General features: G+C 44.0%; 2 protein-coding genes across 11 annotated transcripts in view; both read right to left on the bottom strand.

Annotated features, from left to right (window-relative positions):
- LOC123505793 (nucleolar transcription factor 1-B-like) overlaps positions 1–6370 on the bottom strand; it is an 11313-nt gene extending 4943 nt beyond the window's left edge. Inside the window, exons 1-7 of the mRNA XM_045257496.1 lie at positions 6347–6370; positions 5555–5859; positions 4090–4189; positions 3008–3203; positions 1667–1799; positions 789–898; positions 333–375 (exon numbers count right to left, since the gene is read on the bottom strand). Of these exons, the coding sequence (XP_045113431.1) occupies positions 333–375; positions 789–898; positions 1667–1799; positions 3008–3203; positions 4090–4189; positions 5555–5845 (873 nt within the window). The 5' untranslated portion in view covers positions 5846–5859; positions 6347–6370. The remainder of the gene's footprint in view (positions 1–332; positions 376–788; positions 899–1666; positions 1800–3007; positions 3204–4089; positions 4190–5554; positions 5860–6346) is intronic.
- LOC123505755 (DNA-binding protein RFX2-like) overlaps positions 5535–20856 on the bottom strand; it is an 80238-nt gene continuing 64916 nt past the window's right edge. For 9 of the 10 annotated variants that reach the window (XM_045257474.1, XM_045257466.1, XM_045257458.1 and 6 more), the window contains 5 exons: positions 20639–20845; positions 20154–20309; positions 19041–19243; positions 17663–17816; positions 13045–16214 (listed from right to left, as the gene is read on the bottom strand). In XM_045257474.1, the coding sequence (XP_045113409.1) occupies positions 16089–16214; positions 17663–17816; positions 19041–19243; positions 20154–20309; positions 20639–20845 (846 nt within the window). In that variant the 3' untranslated portion in view covers positions 13045–16088. Of the gene's footprint in view, positions 5555–13044; positions 16215–17662; positions 17817–19040; positions 19244–20153; positions 20310–20638; positions 20846–20856 lie in introns of those variants that run through there. The other variant, XR_006675248.1, reaches the window with a different exon arrangement.

The following is a 20856-nucleotide window of genomic DNA, read 5'->3' as shown; positions in this document are numbered from 1 at the left end:
TCTCCGCTAAGCTTGCAGTGTGATAAGGCCGTCATGTATTGGAACATTTCACTTTTAACAGCTGGGAGGGAGAAAGACAAAGTAACTCAAAACACTTCAATATCTATGTACTAGTTATGTTACAGTACTTTCTTTTAAGATTGCAGTGTATTTAAGGGTATTTTTATGGTTCTAGTAACACCTAAACAATATTTCTGCATTATTAACAGGAGAAACACTCTTGGGAACCCTGCTAGTCATCTCTGCATCCTTGGAAAACAGTCGAGGTGAGAGAGCAGAGTGTTTACGAATATAGGCATGAGACAAAGAGAGGACAGGCAACACTCACACACCTCGAAGGGAATCTTGGGACGTACTGGAGGTTCGTCAACTGTCCTGGAAAGGTAAAAATAACTCATTACACACACACACACACACACACACACACACACACACACACACACACACACACACAAACAAACAGTAGATAAAGAGGAATTATTATTAAGAGATGAAGTCACCAGTAGAAGCGTAAGATGTCATAGTAAAAAGTTGAGGATGGGAAAATGCTTCAAGGACATGACAAAATTCAGCTTTCCACAAAGAAGTATAGTAGCATGGAATAACCTGCGTGGAGGTGTAGTGTCAGCAAAGAGTGTGCATAGCTTTATAGAAATGTTGGACAAATGTAGATATGGAAACAGGGCCACACCAGCATAATATCCAGGCCCTGTAAAACTGCAACTAGGTAAACACATATACAAACTTATCACACTTAACCAAGACTCACTCAGACACACAGGGCTTACATGCAGGCAATCTCCTTCTCCTTGGCAGCGATGTAATCTCTCCTGTATTGTTCCTTCTCATCAGCTGGCAGGTTCCTCCACGCCTCAGCACTTGCGGCAAATAAGTCAATCTGTTTCCAGGGGTACAATGTGTTTTAAGAGTGTTTTAATGGTGTTTTTCTGGTCCTAGTGTTGCAATGAATCTGTTTCCAGGGGTACAATGTGTTTTAAGAGTGTTTTTAATGGTGTTTTTGTGGTCCTAGTGTTGGAGTGAATAAGTCAATCTGTTTCCAGGGGTACAATGTGTTTTAAGAGTGTTTTTAAGGGTGTTTTTGTGGCTCTAGTGATAGGTTAATAGTTGCAGCAAATAAGTCGATCTGTTTTCAAGCATACAATGTCTTTTAATCCCTTCAGTAGCATGACACATGCTACTGAAGATTACTATTTGGTGATTTTACACAGCTTCAGAAACTTATGTGGGGATTAAAACAGTGAGGACTCCGACCCTTAATCTTCTGACCTTAGCAGACCCTTCATAATGTCAATAAAATGATCTAAAGGTACACAAATCTCAAGGTAAAAATTTGTCTCAGTACTGAAGGGGTAAAAATAGTGAAGACTGTGGCCATTAATCTTCTGACCTCCATACACCCTTCCTAATGTCAATAAAATGGTCTAATGGTACACAAATCGCAAGGTAAAAATGTGTCCCAGTACTGAAGAGATTAGAAACACTCTTAAAACCACATTATACCCCTGGAAAACAGATTGACCTCTTTGCTGCAAGTATTAACCTATCACTAGACCCATAAAAACACTCTTAAACCCTTCAGTACCACAATGCATTTCCACATTCACTCTGGTTACTGCTTAGTGATTTTCTACAGCTTGACACCTACCCCAGCCACCACTCCCTTGTTCTTCCTTGCAAAGTCCCTCACAAACTGCTGGCGTGGCTGCAGGATAAGACTTGCCTTCAGCTTACCACTTGGCACTTTGTCTTGTAACTCTGCAATCACAGCTGTCATTGTTCTGAGGGAGGAGAGGGAGAAAGAGAGGTAAATGTAGTGAGGAAGAGGAAGAGGAAGAGGAAGAGAGAGAGAGAGAGAGAGAGAGAGAGAGAGAGAGAGAGAGAGAGAGAGAGAGAGAGAGAGAGAGAGAGAGAGAGAGAGAGAGAGAGAGAGAGAGAGAGAGAGAGAGAGAGAAATATAGTCATGTTCTTGTTTTATGCAAAGAGATGAGAGGTAGAGAGTTTGGACTCACATACAGACACATAAACACACACACACACACACACACACACACTTACAGGTTCCTTAAAGTTATGCACATAATGTGCATAACTTTAAGGAAAAACAAGATAAATGGAGATATGGAGACAGGACACTATGAGCCCCGCTCGAAGCCTGTACAATACAACAGGTAAATACAACTACACTGGTGCCTTGGAATACAATCTTAATCCGTTCAAAATTTTTTTCTTATTCCAAAACGTTCTTACTCCAAATCATCAAAATACATGTATTCTTATTGAAGTAATTATAATTCGTTCCAAACCACCTCCCAAGACCAAAAAAATTATATTTTCCACTAATTTTTTTACTTTTTGCATACTATTACTATATACACTACTAATTATGCTATAACTATAAAAGATAGGAAAATAAAGCAGGAAAGTAAGCAAAATGTAATATAATGAAAATTCAACTTCTCGTGGTCAGAATCAAGCGTCACCACATCCTCATGTGACTCCATCAAGCCAGCACCGCACACTCTTATCTGAGCCAGGGAGTTTTTCTTTGATATACTGCATTCAGCATGAAAATAAATAAAGGAAGTCAGCAAGTTGTAATATGAAAATTCAACTTTACAGTCATAAACAAGCGTCAACGTTTCCTGGTCAAGACAGCCCCTGACTACGATGGCCCCGTGTTTACCATGACGACCCCACACCAAATTTTAGGTGAAAGAGTGTCGAAAGGGCATGGAAAAAAACTAAAGATGGCCACTTATAGGAAAGATGTGAAAAAATATAGCTTCCCTCATAGAAGTGTGGAAGAATGGAATAGTTTGGATGTGGAAGTGGTCAACGCAAGGAATGTTCATGATTTTAAGAAAAGTTGGACATTAGTAGATATGGAGACGGGACAGTACGAGCGTAGCTCCTTTCCCGTATGTTACAATTTGGTAAATACACACACACACACACACACAGGGGCCTGGCAACCACCTCAACTCACTTCACCAGCTTAATGTTACTGAGAAGGAACTCGAAAGCTTTCCTGCAGTCCTCAGCCGTGTAGAAGTCAAAGGCAACGTCCTCCCAGTTGATCTTCTTGGCAGTGTGAAGGCAGCTCTTGTTGTCCACCCTCGGCAGCTGTCTCCGCATCCCCTCCAGCAGGTATGAGATGTCCTTCACACTCCATGGCTTGCTGTCTGATGGGAAACACTTCACATGAGGACTTCTTAATTGTTATTGTTTGTCTGACTGTCACTTCCACTAATACAGGGTTAAAACAGCTGTTACTTCATTGATAAAGGGTTGAAACAGCTGTCACTTCACTGATAAAGGGTTAAAACAGCTGTTACTTCACTGATAAAGGGTTAACACAGCTGTCACTTCACTGATAAAGGGTTGACACAGCTGTCACGTCACTGATAAAGGGTTAACACAGCTGTCACTTCACTAATAAAGGATTGAAACAGCTGTCACTAAAACTTGCCACTTGAAAAAAAAAGAGAAAAAATTAAATAAGATAAAAATGAAACTGTACTGAAACATTTAACTTATCAAAATAAATTGTTCAAAGTGTTAATTTTAAAAGGAACCATAAATTTTCTGAGAGTACAGTGGAACCAGGCATGCTTAGGGGTCCGATGGGTCTCCAAGCGCATGGGTTCAAATCCTGTCCACGGTCTGAGTGTAGGTTGGGCTTCCTCACTCGGGGCAACGGTTTCCTAGCGGGTGGGCTTTTGAGATAAGAGGTACCACAAAAAATATCCCCTTTAGCCCAGAAACTCCCTTGAAAAGTCCACAGGGTAAAAATAAAAACAATAAAATAAATAGATAAATAAATAAATAAAAACATATATATAAAAAAAGGACCATTTTAAAGGATTCGTAAACTTCCGATGATGTTTAAGAGGATTTATAAAGAACTGATAAATCTTTGAGGTAGTTTAGTCATCAACAATTTTAACCGTGAGTCAATTACAGTAGAGAGAGAGAGAGAGAGAGAGAGAGAGAGAGAGAGAGAGAGAGAGAGAGAGAGAGAGAGAGAGAGAGAGAGAGAGAGAGAGAGAGAGAGAGAAACACACTGACTGAATGGGGTGTCTCTGTTGGCGGCAGCAGCAGCAGTGGAGGTGGTGGTGGTGGCAGTAGTGGTGGTGGTGGTGGTGGTGGTGGTATAGCCCATGGGACTCTGCAGCACAGGAAAGCAACACGTCACATATCATCGGTCTGTCTAAAGCTGCTCACTACTACATTAACCTCTTCAGTACCATGACACATTTTCATATCTATTCTGGTTACTATTTGCTGATTTTACACAGCTTCAGAAACTCATGTGGGGGATTAAAATAGTGAAGACTGTGGCCATTAATCTTCTGACCTCCATAGACCCTTCCTAATGTAAATAAAATTGTTTAATATCTATTCTACTTACTGTTTGATCTTATACAGCTTCAGAAACTCATGTGGGAATTAAAATAGCAAAAACTCTGGCTATTAATCTTGTGACCTCCATAGCCCCTTCCTAATGCAATAAAATCGTCCAGTCATACTCAAAACTCAGAGTAAAAACGTGTCCCAATGGAGGGCTTGACTTGTGGGTGACGGGTGGAAGCAAAGGCTGGAGTGGATGAGTGATAGGCAGTGATGGAGGGAGGGGTGGTGGTAAGTGGAGAAGAGCAGTCTTAGTCCATCACCTGCCATTTTCTTTTCTTTGTTTTTATGGAAGACGGGGAACTGGCCAAGGGCAACAAAAGATGAAAAAAATAAATAAATAAAATAAAAATACATAAATAAATAAAAACTTGGAAATTAAAATAGATTGAAGATTAAAATATAATTATAGAAAGATGGAAATACAGAAGCAGGCAGGGAGTTCCAGAGTTTACCAGTGAAAGGGATGAATGATTGAGAGTACTGGTTAACTCTTTCATTAACGAGTTGAATAGAATAAGGGTGAGAGGATAAAGAAAGCCTTGTGCAATGAGGCCGCAGGAGGAGGAAGGTGTGCAGTTAGCAAGATCAGAAGTGCAGTTAGCATGAAAATATCAATAAAAGATAAAAAGAGATGTAACATTTCAGCAGTGAGAAAGAGGCTGAAGACAGTCAGTCAGAGGAGGGGAATTGATGAGACGAAAAGCTTTTGATTCCACCCTAACAAAACTGTGTGACTGGAACCCCCCCAAGCATGCGAAGAATACTCCATACAAGGACGAATAAAGGGTTAAAACAGCTGTCACTTCACTGATAAAGGATTAAAGCAGCTGTCACTTCACTGATAAAGTGTTAAAACAGCTGTCACTCACACCTATCACTTGAAAAAATAAGAGAAAAAGTTAAATAAAATGAAAATGAAACTGGTGAACATTTAACTTGTCAAAATAAATGGAAAAGTTCACCTCTCTCTCACACACACACACACACACACACACACACACAGCTTTAAAGAAAAATTGGATAAGTGTAGGTATGGAGACAGGGCCACACGAACTTAAAGCCCAGGCCCTGTAAAACTACAACTAGGTAAATACACACACACACACACACACACACACACCTCCTGGTCAGTATCGGAGCTAGCAGTAGTGTCAGTCAGCCTCGCCTCTTGAAACTCTGTGCTCACACTGGCCACTTCTCTCTTCTCCATCCTGTCACAAGACTCATGAAGACTCCTTGGGGTTCTGTGGCTCTTGGGTGTACTAGTTCTGGCGGTGGATGTGAGGGTTCTCCTGCACGAGGCCAGGCATGGTTGCTCCTCGTCACTTGTACTACTGCAGGAGGTCAAATTGAAGTCCTGCAAGAAGCTGTTTGGGAAGATTGGCGGCTGGTTCTCGCTGCTGTGTGCCATTCTGCTGTGTCCACCTGTCATAATGGAAGCTTAATGGTAGTTTTTGCTGATAATGAGTTAGTTTAGGTGAAATGCTAACTGCCCTGGATGAAAAGTTGTATTTCTCTCATCGCTGTTATAATGTTTCTCAAATTGATGTTTTTTTGTGTTATTTTGTTTTACCAATCACAGCTTTTTTTCTCAACTGCTGTTCTCCGCATAATTCGCTGCGTGACTCAATACCACAGTGAAGAGGTTAGAAATGCGAGTCACACCATGCACTGACAACTGTAGTGGTGAGGCGCTGCTGTTGCTTAATTAGTAATAGCCACGTGTTCTTTACTGCAGTCCATCCACCATATAACAGGCTTTTCTCAACACTACCTCACCACTTCCACACCCACGCCTTCCCTTGCCATCAGTAACTCTCCACGCCCAGACAGCTGTGATGGTAAGGCGCTGTTGTTTTACTAATAGCCCTGCACGTATTCTTTACTGCAGTCCTTCCACCTTATCTCAGACCTTCCTCTCCACCTCCACACCCACGCCTTCCCTTGCCACGCCCTGACAGCTGTGATGGTGAAGCGCTGCTGTTTTACTAATAGTCATGCACGTGTTCTTTACTGCAGTCCTTCCACCTTATTTCAAGCCTTTCCCACCACCTCTACCTCAACAACTCCACACCCACGCCTTCTCTTACCACCTGTCACTCTCCACGCCCTCAGGAAACACAGCCACAGCCAGCCACCGCCAGTATCTCACCACCTCACGAGTCACCACGGGAACGCAATCAGCTGTTCTCGCTCTTCACTCCAGCGTGTGGCGTCCCCCAAGTAGTGCGGCGGTAGAGACACAGACCACCAATGTTTCCCTTTCTCAATATAAAAGAAAAACTGGTCTAGAAAGAAACAATGGGGAGGGATAAAGGTCCCTATGCCAGTTCTTAAGATAAAAAAAAAAAAAAAAAAATGGCATCAGGATTATCAGGAAGGCCGCTAATGATAGTGGACTCATAATGGTTCTGCCACACGCCTCTCTTGTGGAGCTAAGGAATGTATAACGTAACATTTTTTTTTAATATAACAGTGCTTCAGAAGGGCTAGAGGACGCCAACCAAACATTCGTTACGATAAACAGCTCCACGTGTTATTGTTTAAAGTAATGAAGGAGTGATTACGCGCCAGAGTACAAGATTATGATAAATATAGCTAACAATAATAATAATAATAATAATAATAATAATAATAATAATAACATATCAATATTAATAATACTAAAATTATTCATACCAATACGTAAAAACGCATCACCTAAGCTCTGCCCAGCCACAGCGCACAATGGACACCACTCACTGTCCGTCTGCTGCTGCCTGCTGTGCTGGGTAGACGTCAGTCCTTCCCGGCCCTGCTGCAACCTGTCATCTTATTCAAACTGGCTTCTCTCTCTCTCTCTCTCTTAGGGAAAAGAAATAACTGTTACACGATACTTAACACTGGAGAGTCTGCTGTAAGGAGCAATGAGGAGGAAAACAATTAGAAAGACTGATTACAACACATCATTCATGGATAGACATGAGTCACATAACAAATAGGATTTAAGAAGCGGTGCGGACAGACACACCGCTGGACTTGCCCATGGCCGCCCGCTGACACACACACACATAGACACGCGATCGAGGCCGTAGGGTGTTCACTGGACTGCCCCCAGAATTGACACACGATCAACACAATTAGTCAGGATGTCCGTGCAATAGTTCCCAGGATCTGCGGAGTAAATTAATTTGACCAGATGATACGGACCAGACGTCACCCAACACGCTGTGGTGCCTGGTGACCGTCAGGCAGGCCGTGTTGGTGAAGTGTACACCTCAGTGTCGGTGTACGCTGCCCAGCAGGACTCTCACTTTTCGAGAAAATTTCCTCAGATAGAGAAATTCATTGTCATCTGAGGAAATCTAATACAAACTGGGTGGAAAATCTAAAGAAACTATACATTTTCTTAAGGAAATGGGAGGATGGGAGACAGACACGCTCATCTCTCCTCAGTCTCACCTTCTTGCGTGCGTTCCAGTTCAGGACACCCAACATTGTACTATTCTGAGGCTGTGCACTGTGATGTATACTTAGCCAACCCACACTCCCTTACAACAACTAATTCCATATATAACCCGTTTATCAAGCTGCCAAATCACCAATACTATACTTTACTATACTTACTATACTTTTCCCCCTCCCTAAACACGTTTGTGAGTCGTTGATTCTACCCTGACTAGCTTTGCCGATTAGAGAGAGCGAAAAAGAGAGATAGAGGGTAATCCTACGTTGAGCACCCCGTCACACACACACACACACACACACACACACACACACACACACACTCGTAATAATGATAACACTGTTGCTGCTACTACTACTACTACTACATGACTAGTTGACCCGGGAAGGGACGGAAGTTGATGGGGTGAGGGGTCTTGGTCCGGATCATGGTGGGCGCCGGAGGTCGCGGGCTGTCTGAACTGGGGTACACTTAACTATTGACTTATTTAACATAGCAATGGGTTATTTATCTAGCTTGGTGGTGGATTCTGGCTTTGCTTTACTCTCTGGGTCTGGAAACACAGGGGGAGCTAAACTAGTGGAGTGGGTAGTGAGGCGACCACTGTAGCTTGGTTCACCTGGGGAGCGTTGCCCAGGTAACCAACACACACACACACACACACACACACACTTACTATCTGGAAGCTTTACCAAATCTCTCCACTCATTACTCCGACTTTCTCATCTGTCTGTTGTGAAGAGCTAAGAGGAATGTTGAATTAGGATTATGAGAGAGAGAGAGAGAGAGAGAGAGAGAGAGAGAGAGAGAGAGAGAGAGAGAGAGCTATTCCATTCACGTGCAGCGATACAAGTGGAAATATGTAATAGGTGAAAACAATTTGATGTGTAGGCATTGTTTTCAGTAAGATCTCAAGCACACACAGTGACTTGCATACACTTATTCATTGGGGTTAACTAGTATCAAAGCTATTTAGGGTGTGCGTTGCCGTAACCCCTTCAGTACCAGGACGCGTTTCCCTATGCATTCTGCTATTTGGTGATTTTATACAGCTTCAGAAACTTATGTGGGGGATTAAAATAGTGAAGACTCCAGCCATTAATCTTCTGACCTCCATAGACCCTTCCTAATGTCAATAAAATCGCCTAATCAAACCCAAAAATCAAGGTAAAAGAATTGCGAGGAACCTTGATTTGTTCTCGCCAGCCACTCCACGAACGACGATGGAAAGTGGAAACATGTCGGGTGAAAACAAGGCGCTGTGTTGTTACTGTTGTCGTCCATAAACTCTCAATCTATCTCTGTGGGCACTGTTGTCATTAAGATCTCCAGCACTGAATTACCGCCATGCACTCAGTTATGGGCGTCTGAGTGAGTCGAGTCTAATCCCTTAAGTGGCATTTTACGATAGTTTGTGTGTGATTAGATGATTTTGCTTACAATAAGAAGGGTCTACGGTGTCAGAGATTAATGGCCAGTTTTCACTATTTTAATCCCCACATAAGTTTGTGAAGCTGTATAAAATCATTGAATAATAGCCAGAATAAATATGAAAACACGTCATGTTACTGCAGGGGTTAACACGGCGGGGCGAGGCGAGGCGATAGAGGCACCTTGCTTTGCTCCGGGCTATGTGTTTCCTACATATCATAGCTTCCCCTTGCTCAATAAGCGCTAAGAATAGGACACATTTCGCTATACGCTATTACTTGCAGTTTGTGTTGACAGACTAGGATAATAAAGAGGGACGCCAGAGATGAAACGTATACAGAACGGTGAAATAACGACACACACACACACACACACACACACACACACACACACACAGTCCTATCCGAAGACACACTCTGAGTCCTATCCGAAGATCTGGGTGACTATGTGCTCTGAGCTTGTTCCGTAATGGGAAGGCTGGCTGGGTGACTACCGGGCGACCATAGTGAATCACACACACACACACACACACACACACACACACTCAGTCCTACACATCGCTACCATGAAAGAAAAGGACACACACACACACACACACGCTAAGTACCATGAAAGAAAATGACACACACACACACACACACCACCCAGCTCCAACACCCTCCAGCTGGGAGCTGGGTGTCAGTGGTTCCAGCTGGTGGGCTCCCTCATAACGAAAGATAAGGCAACACACACACACACACACACACACACACACACACACACACACACACACACACACACACACACACACACACACACACACACCCACACCCTCGGGCCTGGAGCCAGGTATCGGCCTGGGTCCAGCCGGGGTGGGGTCAACCTCCTTGATGACGTCACATATATACGTTACGCAAATCATTTTGAAAATGAGGATTCCCAAAAGGCAGCTGGACACGAATGTTATAAAATTCTGACTCGTTATCAATCGAAACTAACTTCTAAAATACAAAAACATTGCCGAGAAAAGGAATAATAAAAATAGCTCAAAAATATACTAAATAAAGTATTAGAACTTCGACTTGCTTAAACACAATTTCAAAGCCCACCAATTTCATTCAACTGAATCGATAACGTTTTTCAAAAATTATGACTATCATTTCGATATATCAAAACCTGGCAACTCGCCCTATTAGAAAAATAATATTTAAAAATGACGTTGTTTACAATATTAACAGGACTACATATCATTCTTAAAGTCCACATCTTTAACTTCTCAGGAGCCTTGCACACTTTTCTCATGATAAACCATCTTTTGAAAACACAAACACTTCGCTACAACCTCAAATAAAAATCACAGATAGCGGAGGTAAAAATTTTAGCGTATTTTGGCCCTCCCATTCAAGTCATAAACACCCTCTACATCACCGTACTTCACTCAACTCAAGCATGGAAGACACGTAAAACACTGCGAACTATCATTAGAAACCCTTAAAAGGCACTTGTGACTCGAAATAAATGAACTGAGACAAATATAAATAATAGTGGAAGTCGAGCATCTGGGACCGGCATTTTGGGCGGGAGCTGGTGATGACGTCACAGCCTGGGGCTCGTGACGTCATGGGTAGGCCCGCTTCTTCTCACTGAGCCTCCATAGCACACAAATCAGGTAATTGCGGATATATCTCAACAACTGACATGAAAGATTAGGCCTATGGCTCCACTTTGTGACCTGTCTGGCCTGTAATGAGTGAGAGATGAGGCAGATAATGGCTGAGAGAGAGGCGGCGGGTCAGGGATCGGTTTGTTTACGTTTTCAAGATTTGAATTATTTGGTTTTATAAGTATGTGCAGGTGTTAGTTCACTGATATGTTGTCCTGGAGGTTACCAACGTTAGGTTATGACATGGCACCACCGTGAAATGATGAGTTACACCAATATATTACTTACGTTAGCCAAAGACTGCTCGGCGGCGGCTGTCCGTGTCACTAGCAGGCACCCACACTCCACTGTCCACTTTGTGTCCTCAACCATGTTTAAATAGTTAACCTCTGATTACTGAGAGGCTACACACACAATATTCTCTTCGCTACTATAGATATCACTATTATCGGTATCTTCATCTCCACCACTCACTGTCCCTCACGGCCAGCGCCTTGTCCTGCCAAGTGCAGCGCGGCTCACGGACTGGTGGGCATGTTCCGGTACCACCCAGTGGAGACGGTGCTGGCGTGAGTGTAGGTGTGGTGCGTTAGGATGCGGTGGTGGTGGTTGTGTGGTGTTCTGCGGTGTGTGATGGTAATGGTGTGGTAGTGATGGTGGTGGTGTGGAATGGTATGTGATGGTATAAGTGGTGTTGTGTGGTATGTTATAGTGTGTGATGGTAGTAGTGGTGTGGTGTGACGGTGGTGGTGGTGCTGTGGTGTGATATGGTGGCTGCTATCAGCTCAACTGACGAGTGTGTGTGTGTAATAATAATAATGATAACGATAATAATATAATTAACGGTGTATTAATACACAAGGCAGCTCAAAAGCCTGAAAATATACATTGAAGACACAGTAAAAGAAAAACGGTTCTACCAAGACTATATGGAAAACTGCAAACGTCACAACTCAAGCAGTGTCCGATTGAGTTCTTTAAAAGCTACGTAATCATGAAGCCAGGAATAGTTACATGAACTCTAGGGATTTTGTATTTAAGGAGCAAGTAAAAACATGAGTCTGAATGTACTATCTATATGTAACAAGATGATTACGAATTAATTTCATATAGTAGGAATGTTGCTTTTCTGGTAAGGCTGTGGTGGCGGTGGAGGGTCAGGGGGAGTGGTGACAGTATCTTGGCTTGTTGAGTAGTTCGGTTATAAATCGCGGTAACTGTAGCTGGTGGTGGTCTAATACATGATCGTGATTGGTCTGGTTGGGACATCAGCTCCATTGATCCTTCTATCCACGAGTTTGAGCAAAGAGTAAGCTGTCACTTTAAATCCATCACTTGATGATTTGAGGATTTTATTTATTTATCTATTTATTTATTTGTCTTCCAAAGAAATCTCACAAAACAATAGTGAGAGCCCTACCTCTGTTCTGCCTAGCCACAGCTCACAATGGACATCACTCACTGTCCGTCTGCTGCTGCCTGCTGTGCTGGGTAGACATCAGTCCTTCCCGGCCCTGCTGCAACCTGTCATCTTATTCAAACTGGCTTCTCTCTCTCTCTCTCAAGGAAAAAAAATAAATAAATAACTGTTACACGATCCTTAACACTGGAGAGTCTGCTGTAAGAAATAATGAGGAGGAAAACAATTAGAAAGACTGATTACAACACATCATTCATGGATAGACATGAGTCACATGACAAATAGGAGTTAAGAAGCGGTGCGGACAGACACACTGCTGGACTCGCCCGTGACCGCCCGCTGACACACACACACACACAGACACGCGAGGCCGTAGGGTGTTCGCTGGACTGCCCCCAAAATTGACACACGATCAACACAGTTAGTCAGGATGTCCGTGCAATAGTTCCAGGATCTGCGGAGTAAATTCATTTGGCTAGGATAATACGGACCAGACGTCACCCAACACGCTGTGGTGCCTGGTGACCGTCAGTTAAGCTGTGTTGAAGTGTACACCTCATTGTTGGTGTACACTGCCCAGTGGCCAGCCCTACCCTTGAGACAGACACGCCTGCCTCGCCTTGCCACAACTGCTACACACGCTGGTTTTATGAGGAGAGAGAAACTGCTGGGACCATTTGCTGGTTTATTCATACATTATACAAAACAAACATTACAAAACATATCTGGCTCCCTCTGGCCCTGGCGGGGAGGGAGGGGCGGCACAGGGGCGGTGGGGCGTGGCGGGAGTGCCTCGCCACAGCCATCACCTCAGCCTTCCCTCTCACCTCGTGCTCTCCGCTTTACTTTGCCATGCCAGCAGCTGACATGCCACTCTTAACCAAACACCATCTGCACCACACCACTGGCCGGGACACGCCCACATCTGTCTCTGCTGCCATCACCCGGGGAAACATCTGTGCCTTGGCGTGTTTGGGTGTGGGTGTGTGTGTGAAGTATAACGTGTTTGTGTTACTATGTCTGTCTTTAACCCCACAACACCGGTGCTGGCTGGTAACCAAATACTGTACACCAATAAGCTGCACGACATTTCTCAGCAAGACAGCATGAGCGTGTAGGTGAACCAGTTATGTCATGAACGGGTAACTTTACAACGCCTCGCACCTTTGTCTTGCGTGTTTTATTAGTTCTAGTGGCAATAAGACTGTATGCGTGTATTGGTGGCCAGTATATCGTTACCAGACAGCATCACAACGCCTCGCTCTTCAGCTTTGCCTCTCCAACACCCACCAACGCGCACACCAGGCTCGTATTCTCAAACACTTGTCCGCCTCACCTCTATTATTTCAAAAGGCTTTATTTATAGTTAGACAAGTTTTTGAAGGTGTTTTTACGGTTCTAGTGACAGAATGACATGATTTTATACACTATAAACAGGAGAAACACTCTTGAAAACCCCGCTAATCATCTCTGTGGCCTTTGAAATAGTCGTGGTGAGAGCAAAGCGTTTCTGAAATCTGAACACGGACCGATTACTTGTCCCGCCACAGATGTTTCCCCCGACGCAGCGCTGTCGCCTCACCAAACCACCTGCTCTCTGACTGACGGAAAAATGACAATGATTAATAATTTGGATTTTTTTTTTTAGGATAAATACATTTGTTTGTTTAACTTTCCCTGATAATGTTGCTATTAATGGACCACTAGTTCGTTGTCCATGTAGCCAGGTAGCCTCCGCGCAGACAGGCAATAATGTGCGAGTTCAAGGTGGCGGTAGTGGCGTGCATGGCGGGGTGGGGCGGCGCGGCAGGCGGCAGCACAGACCATCACCATCACCACCACCACCACCACCGCCACCGCTGGACTTAACCGACACACAAAATATATCAGATTGTGACCTTAATTTAGTCAAACGTTTTTCCATCTGTGTGTGCAACTTTTCTATAATATATTTGTACCACACGTGGGTCACTCGGTGCACAGGGGACACACGCACACACACATGCACACACATGGGGAGTACAGTTAGCCTCACACGTGTAGGTTGGCAAGCATGACTGACTGACTGACTTAACTGTTAAATGAGTAACTGTAGAGAATTAGAGGCACACAGAGACACTAATAACCTTTTGGTCCTCCACCAGACCCACAACACAGTATCACATTCAACACTGAGGTGCCCCGCCGCCCCCCGCGCCCTCGCTCCCGCCCCCCAGCATGGTAGCCGGGGACCCGGGGGGCGTGTGGCGCGAGGCGGCTGGCGGGACCATTTTTTTTTTATCTCAAACGTCCACAGAAAATAATATAACAGTGAGTGTGGCGGGGGAGGAGGGCAGGCAGGGGGCCATGGAAGCCACGCAGTGCCACACCACCACACGCTGACCGCCGCCGCCGCCGCATGCTGGCGCGGGGGTCGTCTGGTGCCCGACACACAGTGGCCCCGCGCCTGCCCCGCCTCGCGCCGCCCTGCACACTAATACTGCCCCCACACACCCTCCCCTGCTGTCCTTTGCCGGCCGGCAAAGGCAGCAAGCTCCTCGTCGGTAAAAATAAGTCCTCTTGGGGCACCGTGTGGGGGAGACACACTGGATGGAGACATTGAGCAAAGCAACAGCACACAGGAAGAAGGCGCCTCTCCGCTCCGCCCGGCCCCGCCCAGCCACGCCCAGCCACGGAGCGCCACGCCACGCTGGCTCGGGGATCTTTTCTGCCCCGCTTTGTCTGGGGTCACAAGGACAGGACAGGGCAGGGCAGGGCGTGGCGGAGCGGAGCGGGGCGGGGCGGCCGCCGCGCCCACTGGGGACGGTGGCGGTGGACACCCACACCGCCCCTCCGTGTTGTTCTTTTCGGTATAAAAATATAAATTACACAACACCTCTGAAACAACGATTAAGAAACCCTACAGGCAGGGGCCAGCGCCCCGCCTGGCGGGGTGACACCCGGCCAGGCTAGGGGCCTCGCAGTGCCCCGCCGACCTGGGGTGGGCGAGGCGGGGCACACACCTGCTGCCACACTGCCACACTCCCGCAACACTACACACCTGCACTGTCCGTCCCACACCTGTAGAATGAAGCTCAGTTTCTGACACTTAAAAAAAATAGTTATACCATCTATGACTAGATTCTTTTGTCCTACCAAGAATTGAGTTCAACTACACCTGCTGGTGTTACACCACACCATATGTGAAGACACACACACACACACACACACACACACACACACACACACACACACACACACACACACATACAATTTCTGTTCTTGATAGCCTTGGACACATACAAAAATAATTTTCCTTTTTGTTTTGTCAGAAATGAAGATTAACATAAAACACAAATGTCCAAGGGGCTAAACAATAATACTGACTAGATGTGCTACTGCTACCTTCCTCTCAACACTCGTCCTTCCCACACCACACCAATATACCACCACACCACTGTGTTGGACCATACACACACACACACACACACACACACACACACACACACACACACACACCTTCCCTCTGTGCCTGGGTGCCCGGGTGCTTCATGGCGTGGGCAGGCCGGGGCACACCTGGGTTTGGCGGGGAAGGAAATAATGGGGAGGATGTCCACTGGGGAGACGCCTTCCGTTTTGTGCCTGGGTAAAAGGGGAGGGTGGAAAAAGGAGGGGAGGGAGTGGGTGCTGGAGAAACAGGAGGGGGATGTGGGAAGGGGACATGGGGGTAAGGGGAGTTAGGATGTCTCGTATTTGAGGCGTTTGAAAGCTGGCAACACTGAATCCTCTACACGGTAGCCCGGGATGTCACCGTTGATGAAGTTGTTGGCGTCTGAAGCTGCCTTGCTCGTCCCGCCCAGCCCCTGAGGAGACGACACTGGCTGACTCTCTCACACACACACATGGAAATGCAGATAGCAACAACACAGCGAAGGAAAGACGAGACATACAGGAGTGGTAGATTGAATTATAGAAAGATGGACACAGAAAGTTTGAAAAATTATTTCAGAAAATTAGATTGGGAGATGTTACAAATCAGAGAAGTGCAAAAAAAATATGAGATTTTTATGAAATATTATAAAGAAGGAGTTATGAAATTTGTACCAAAGTATAAACCGAGAGAGGAAGGAAGAAAGGATTGGTTTAATGCAACTTGTGTTAAGGCTAAGGAAAAGAGATGTGGCTTGGAAAAGATGGAAAAAAGAGCAGGAATATACTAAATAAGGAGAATTATAGAGTGGCGAGAAATGAGTATGTGAGGGTAAGGAGGGAGGAAGAAAGAAAATTTGAAAAGATATTGTAGACAAGAGTAAGGAACATCCAAAATTGTTTTACAGGTTCATAAATGGTAAACTTAAAAAGAGAGAGTCCATTGAAAGATTAAAAGGAGAGCAAGGGATAGTAGATGACCCTAAGAATATAGCGGAATTGCTAAATAATAGGTTTCAGCAAGTATTTACTAAAGAAACAATGTTTGTAAAGGCTCAGAATGTACAAGGAAATGTGCACATGGATGACATTAAGATACCTAAAAAGGAGTTATATAAAATGTTGGAGGAACTTAAAGATGATAAAGCGATGGGACCAGATGAAGTGGTCCCAGAACTTGAAGGGATGACATATGAGGAGAGACTAAAGCTATGGATCTGCCAACATTGGAGCAGAGAAGGGAGAGAGGAGATCTCATACAAGTTTATAAATTGATCAACGGAATGAACCAAGTGGACAATGAGTATCTGATCCTGAGAGAAGAATATGCCAGTCGAAGCACAAGATCGCATAGTAAGAAGCTGAGGAAGGGAAGATGTGTAAGAGATATTAAAAAGTATAGTTTCCCGCAAAGATGTGGAACAGTTTGAATGAAGAAGTAGTGTCTGCAATGAGTGTGCATAGTTATAAAGTAAGATTGGATAAGTGTAGATATGGAGATGGGGCCACACGAGCATAAAGCCCAGGCCCTGTAAAACTACACTAAGTAAATACACACACACACATTTATATTAGGTTAGATTAGATTAGCTTTCATTACGACACACACACACACACACACACGAGAAGAATACGACATTCGAAGCACAAGATCGCATAGTAAAAAGCTGAGGAAGGGAAGACATCTGAGAGATGTTAAAAAAATATAGTTTCCCACAAAGATGTACTGAGACTTGGAACAGTTTGAGTGAGGAAGTGGTGTCAGCAACGAGTGTGCAGAGCTTTAAAGAAAAATTGGACAAGTGTAGATATGGAGACGGGGCCACAAGAGCATAAAGCCCAGGTCCTGTAAAACTACAACTAGGTAAATACACACACACACCTGGGAGATGACAGCAACGGGGGTAAGACCAAGAGAAGACGCTACTCTATGCTCCACCAAGTAAAACATATACTCGTCATACAGCAAGCGGATCAGGTGGAAGGACCCAAAAGAAGCTGCACTGCGGAGGGTCAGGTCACGAATCACCATCGAGCTGTGGGGGCCAAGTCAAGTCATGTTAGGTTAAGTCAGGTTAGGCTAAGCAGTTTATTGTGTTGGTTTAATATCTTTTGATGTTATTAGTGTTATTAAGTGTTTCTGTGGTTCTATTGATGTTGTGGTGTGTTTCTTAAAGGTTCCAGAGAAAGTTATTGGTGTTTTTCAAGTGTTTCTGTGGTTCTATTGACAGGTTCATAAATTTGTGGTGTTCTCAGGGGTTCAGAAGAAAGTTATTTGTGTTTTTCAAGTCTTTCTGTGGTTCTATTGACAGGTTCATAAATTTGTGGTGTTTTATGGGTTTGAAAAAAAGTTGTTAGTGTTTTTAAGTGTTTCTGTGGTTCCAGTAAGCTTGTGTGTGTTTTTAAGGGTTCAAGAAAAGTTGTTGGTGTTTCTCAAGTGTTTTTATGGTTCTATTGATAGATTCATAAATTTGTGGTGTTTTTATAGGTTCAAGAGAAAGTTATTTGTGTTTTTCAAGTGTTTCTATGGTTCTATTGATAGGTTCATAAATTTGTGGTGTTCTCAAGAGTTCAGAAGAAAGTTATTAGTGTTTTTCAAGTGTTTCTGTGGTTCTATTGACAGGCTCATAAATTTGTGGTGTTTTTAAAGGTTCAAGAGAAAGTTATTGGTGTTTTTAGTGATGGGACAAAATAAATCAAAAGTAAGTTGATAAAAGAGAGAGAAAACGGGACAAAACACCAAAAATAATACACGGCATGGTAATCTAGTGCTTCTCAGGTCATAATTAATCTTCTGGATGGTGTTGGGTGTGCGGTAATGTGTGGCAGTGGTACTTGTGTTGTGTGTAAGTGTCCTTGAAATCTTGCTAATAAAATGACCGCTCGACTGAAAATAAATAAGTAAAATAAAAATAAATAAATAAATGAGGTGAAATGAATGAGAAAAATAGAAAAAATAATAGAATAATGAAAATAATGACACGCTCTCAAATGTTACTCATAAAACGACTACTAGTGAAAAAAAAAAAAAAATGAATGAATGAATAAATAGATAGATAAAAAAATTAAATTAAACAAGTAAGAAAAATTGAAAAAAATAATGAAAACAATAACAAAACTGCATTTCAAAATCTTAATAATAATAATAATAATAATAATAATAATAATAATAATAATAATAATAATAATAATAATAATAATAATAACAATAATAATAATAACAATAACAACCAAAACAACAACAAACCCACAAATCTTACCTATAAAATGACCACTTCAACAGAAACTGCCTGGCTTGCTTGGGGAAATCTGGCTTGCCATCATGGGGACGCAGAACCTGACCCACCACAGCCTGCAGCCACTCAGCCCACTGCTCCAGGCTGTTCTGCTGCTGAAGTGTTGCCTTGAAGTCCTCCTCCAGGCGCCTCACCAAGTTCACGTCACACTGGCACACCCACGACGCCTGTACAAGTAGCAGAAGAGGGGTAAAAGATGTTAATTTTTGTGTTTTACCAAGTTCACGTCACTCTGGCACACCCACGACGCCTGTAGAAGTGGCAGAAGGTGGGTACAAGATGTTAATTTTTGTGTTTTTCCAAGTTCACGTCACTCTGGCACACCCACAATTCCTGTAGAAGTGGCAGAAGGTGGGTACAAGATGTTAATTTTTGTGTTTTTCCAAGTTCACGTCACACTGGCACACCCATGTAGAAGTGGCTGTAGAAGTGACAGTTAAAGCACACCCATGATGCCTGTAAAGATGTTAGTTTTTGTCATTCTCCATTCACCTCACCAAACTGATTTCAAACTCACACACCCACAATGCCTCACCAAGCTAATGTCACACTGGCACACCCACAATGCCTGTAGAAGTGGCAGAAGGTGTTTTTGTGGTTGTGGTGATGTTATTGGTGTTTTTAAGGGTGTTTTTGTGGGTTATAGTGATGTTATTGTGGTTTTTAAGGGTGTTTTTGTGGTTCTGGTGATGTTAATGGTGTTTTTAAGGGTGTTTTTCTGGTTCTAATGATGTTATTGGGATTTTCAAGAGTGTTTTTGTGGTTCTGGTGGTGTTATTGGTGTTTTTAAGGGTGTTTTTGTGGTTCTAGTGATGTAATTGTGGTTCTGGTGATGTTAATGGGGTTTTTAAGGATGGTTTGATGATGTTATTGGTGTTTTTAAGTGTTTTTATGGTTCTAGTGATGTAATTGGGGTTCTGGTGATGTTTTTGGTGCTTTTAAGGATGTTTATGGTGTTCTGGTGAAGTTATTGTGGTTTTCAAGGGTGTTTTATGGCCCTCCTCCTCCTCCTCCTCCTCCTCCTCCTCCTCCTCCTCCTCCTCCTCCTCCTCCTCCTCCTCCTCCAACAGTCCTTACCTGCTCCTGTACATTATGAAAGTCAACCCTATTCAAGTCAGCCAGCATCTGTGAAATCTGGGCCGAGTTCTGCAGCACGGCCCTGGCAGCCTGTGCTAGATGGTTCAGGGAGGTGTACCGCCGGAGAGTCTGGGCCAGCGATGCCACGGCGATCACCTGTTGATTAAGGTAAGGTTAAGTAAGGTTAGGTTAGGTTAGGTTGGGTTGGGTTGGGAAGTGGTGGTGGTGGTGGTGGTTTAAGTGTCTGTGTGTGTGTGTGTGTGTGAGGAGAGGAGAGGAGAGGAGAGAGAGAGAGAGAGAGAGAGAGAGAGAGAGAGAGAGAGAGAGAGAGAGAGAGAGAGAGAGAGAGAGAGAGAGAGTGCATGAGTGAGTGAGTGAGTGAGTGTGTTGTTCCTCCTCCTCCTCCTCCTCCTCACCTTACCCCTGCTCCTCTCACTCCTCTCTCCTCACCTTACCCCTCCTCCTCCTCCACCTCCTCCACGTACCTTGATAGTGACCAGCTCCTGAGGGCAGCCCAGCATGGCACTGTACAGCCAAGACTCCAGACTCTTGGCAAAGTTGCGAATGGCTTGAGTCAAACTAGAGGGAATGGATCTCAGCACGTCAGGGATCAAAACCTCCACTAAGTTTTGGTAGAACTGGTAGTCGAAGTTCCTGATGTATTCGAGCACTGGTGGTGATCTTAGGAGTGCCTGGTGAAGGA

Source organism: Portunus trituberculatus, chromosome 2, assembly GCF_017591435.1.
Source record: "Portunus trituberculatus isolate SZX2019 chromosome 2, ASM1759143v1, whole genome shotgun sequence".
NCBI classification, from domain to species: Eukaryota; Metazoa; Arthropoda; class Malacostraca; order Decapoda; family Portunidae; genus Portunus; species Portunus trituberculatus.
Note: the sequence above shows the minus strand (reverse complement) of the source record. Positions and strands in the feature narration are given on the sequence as shown.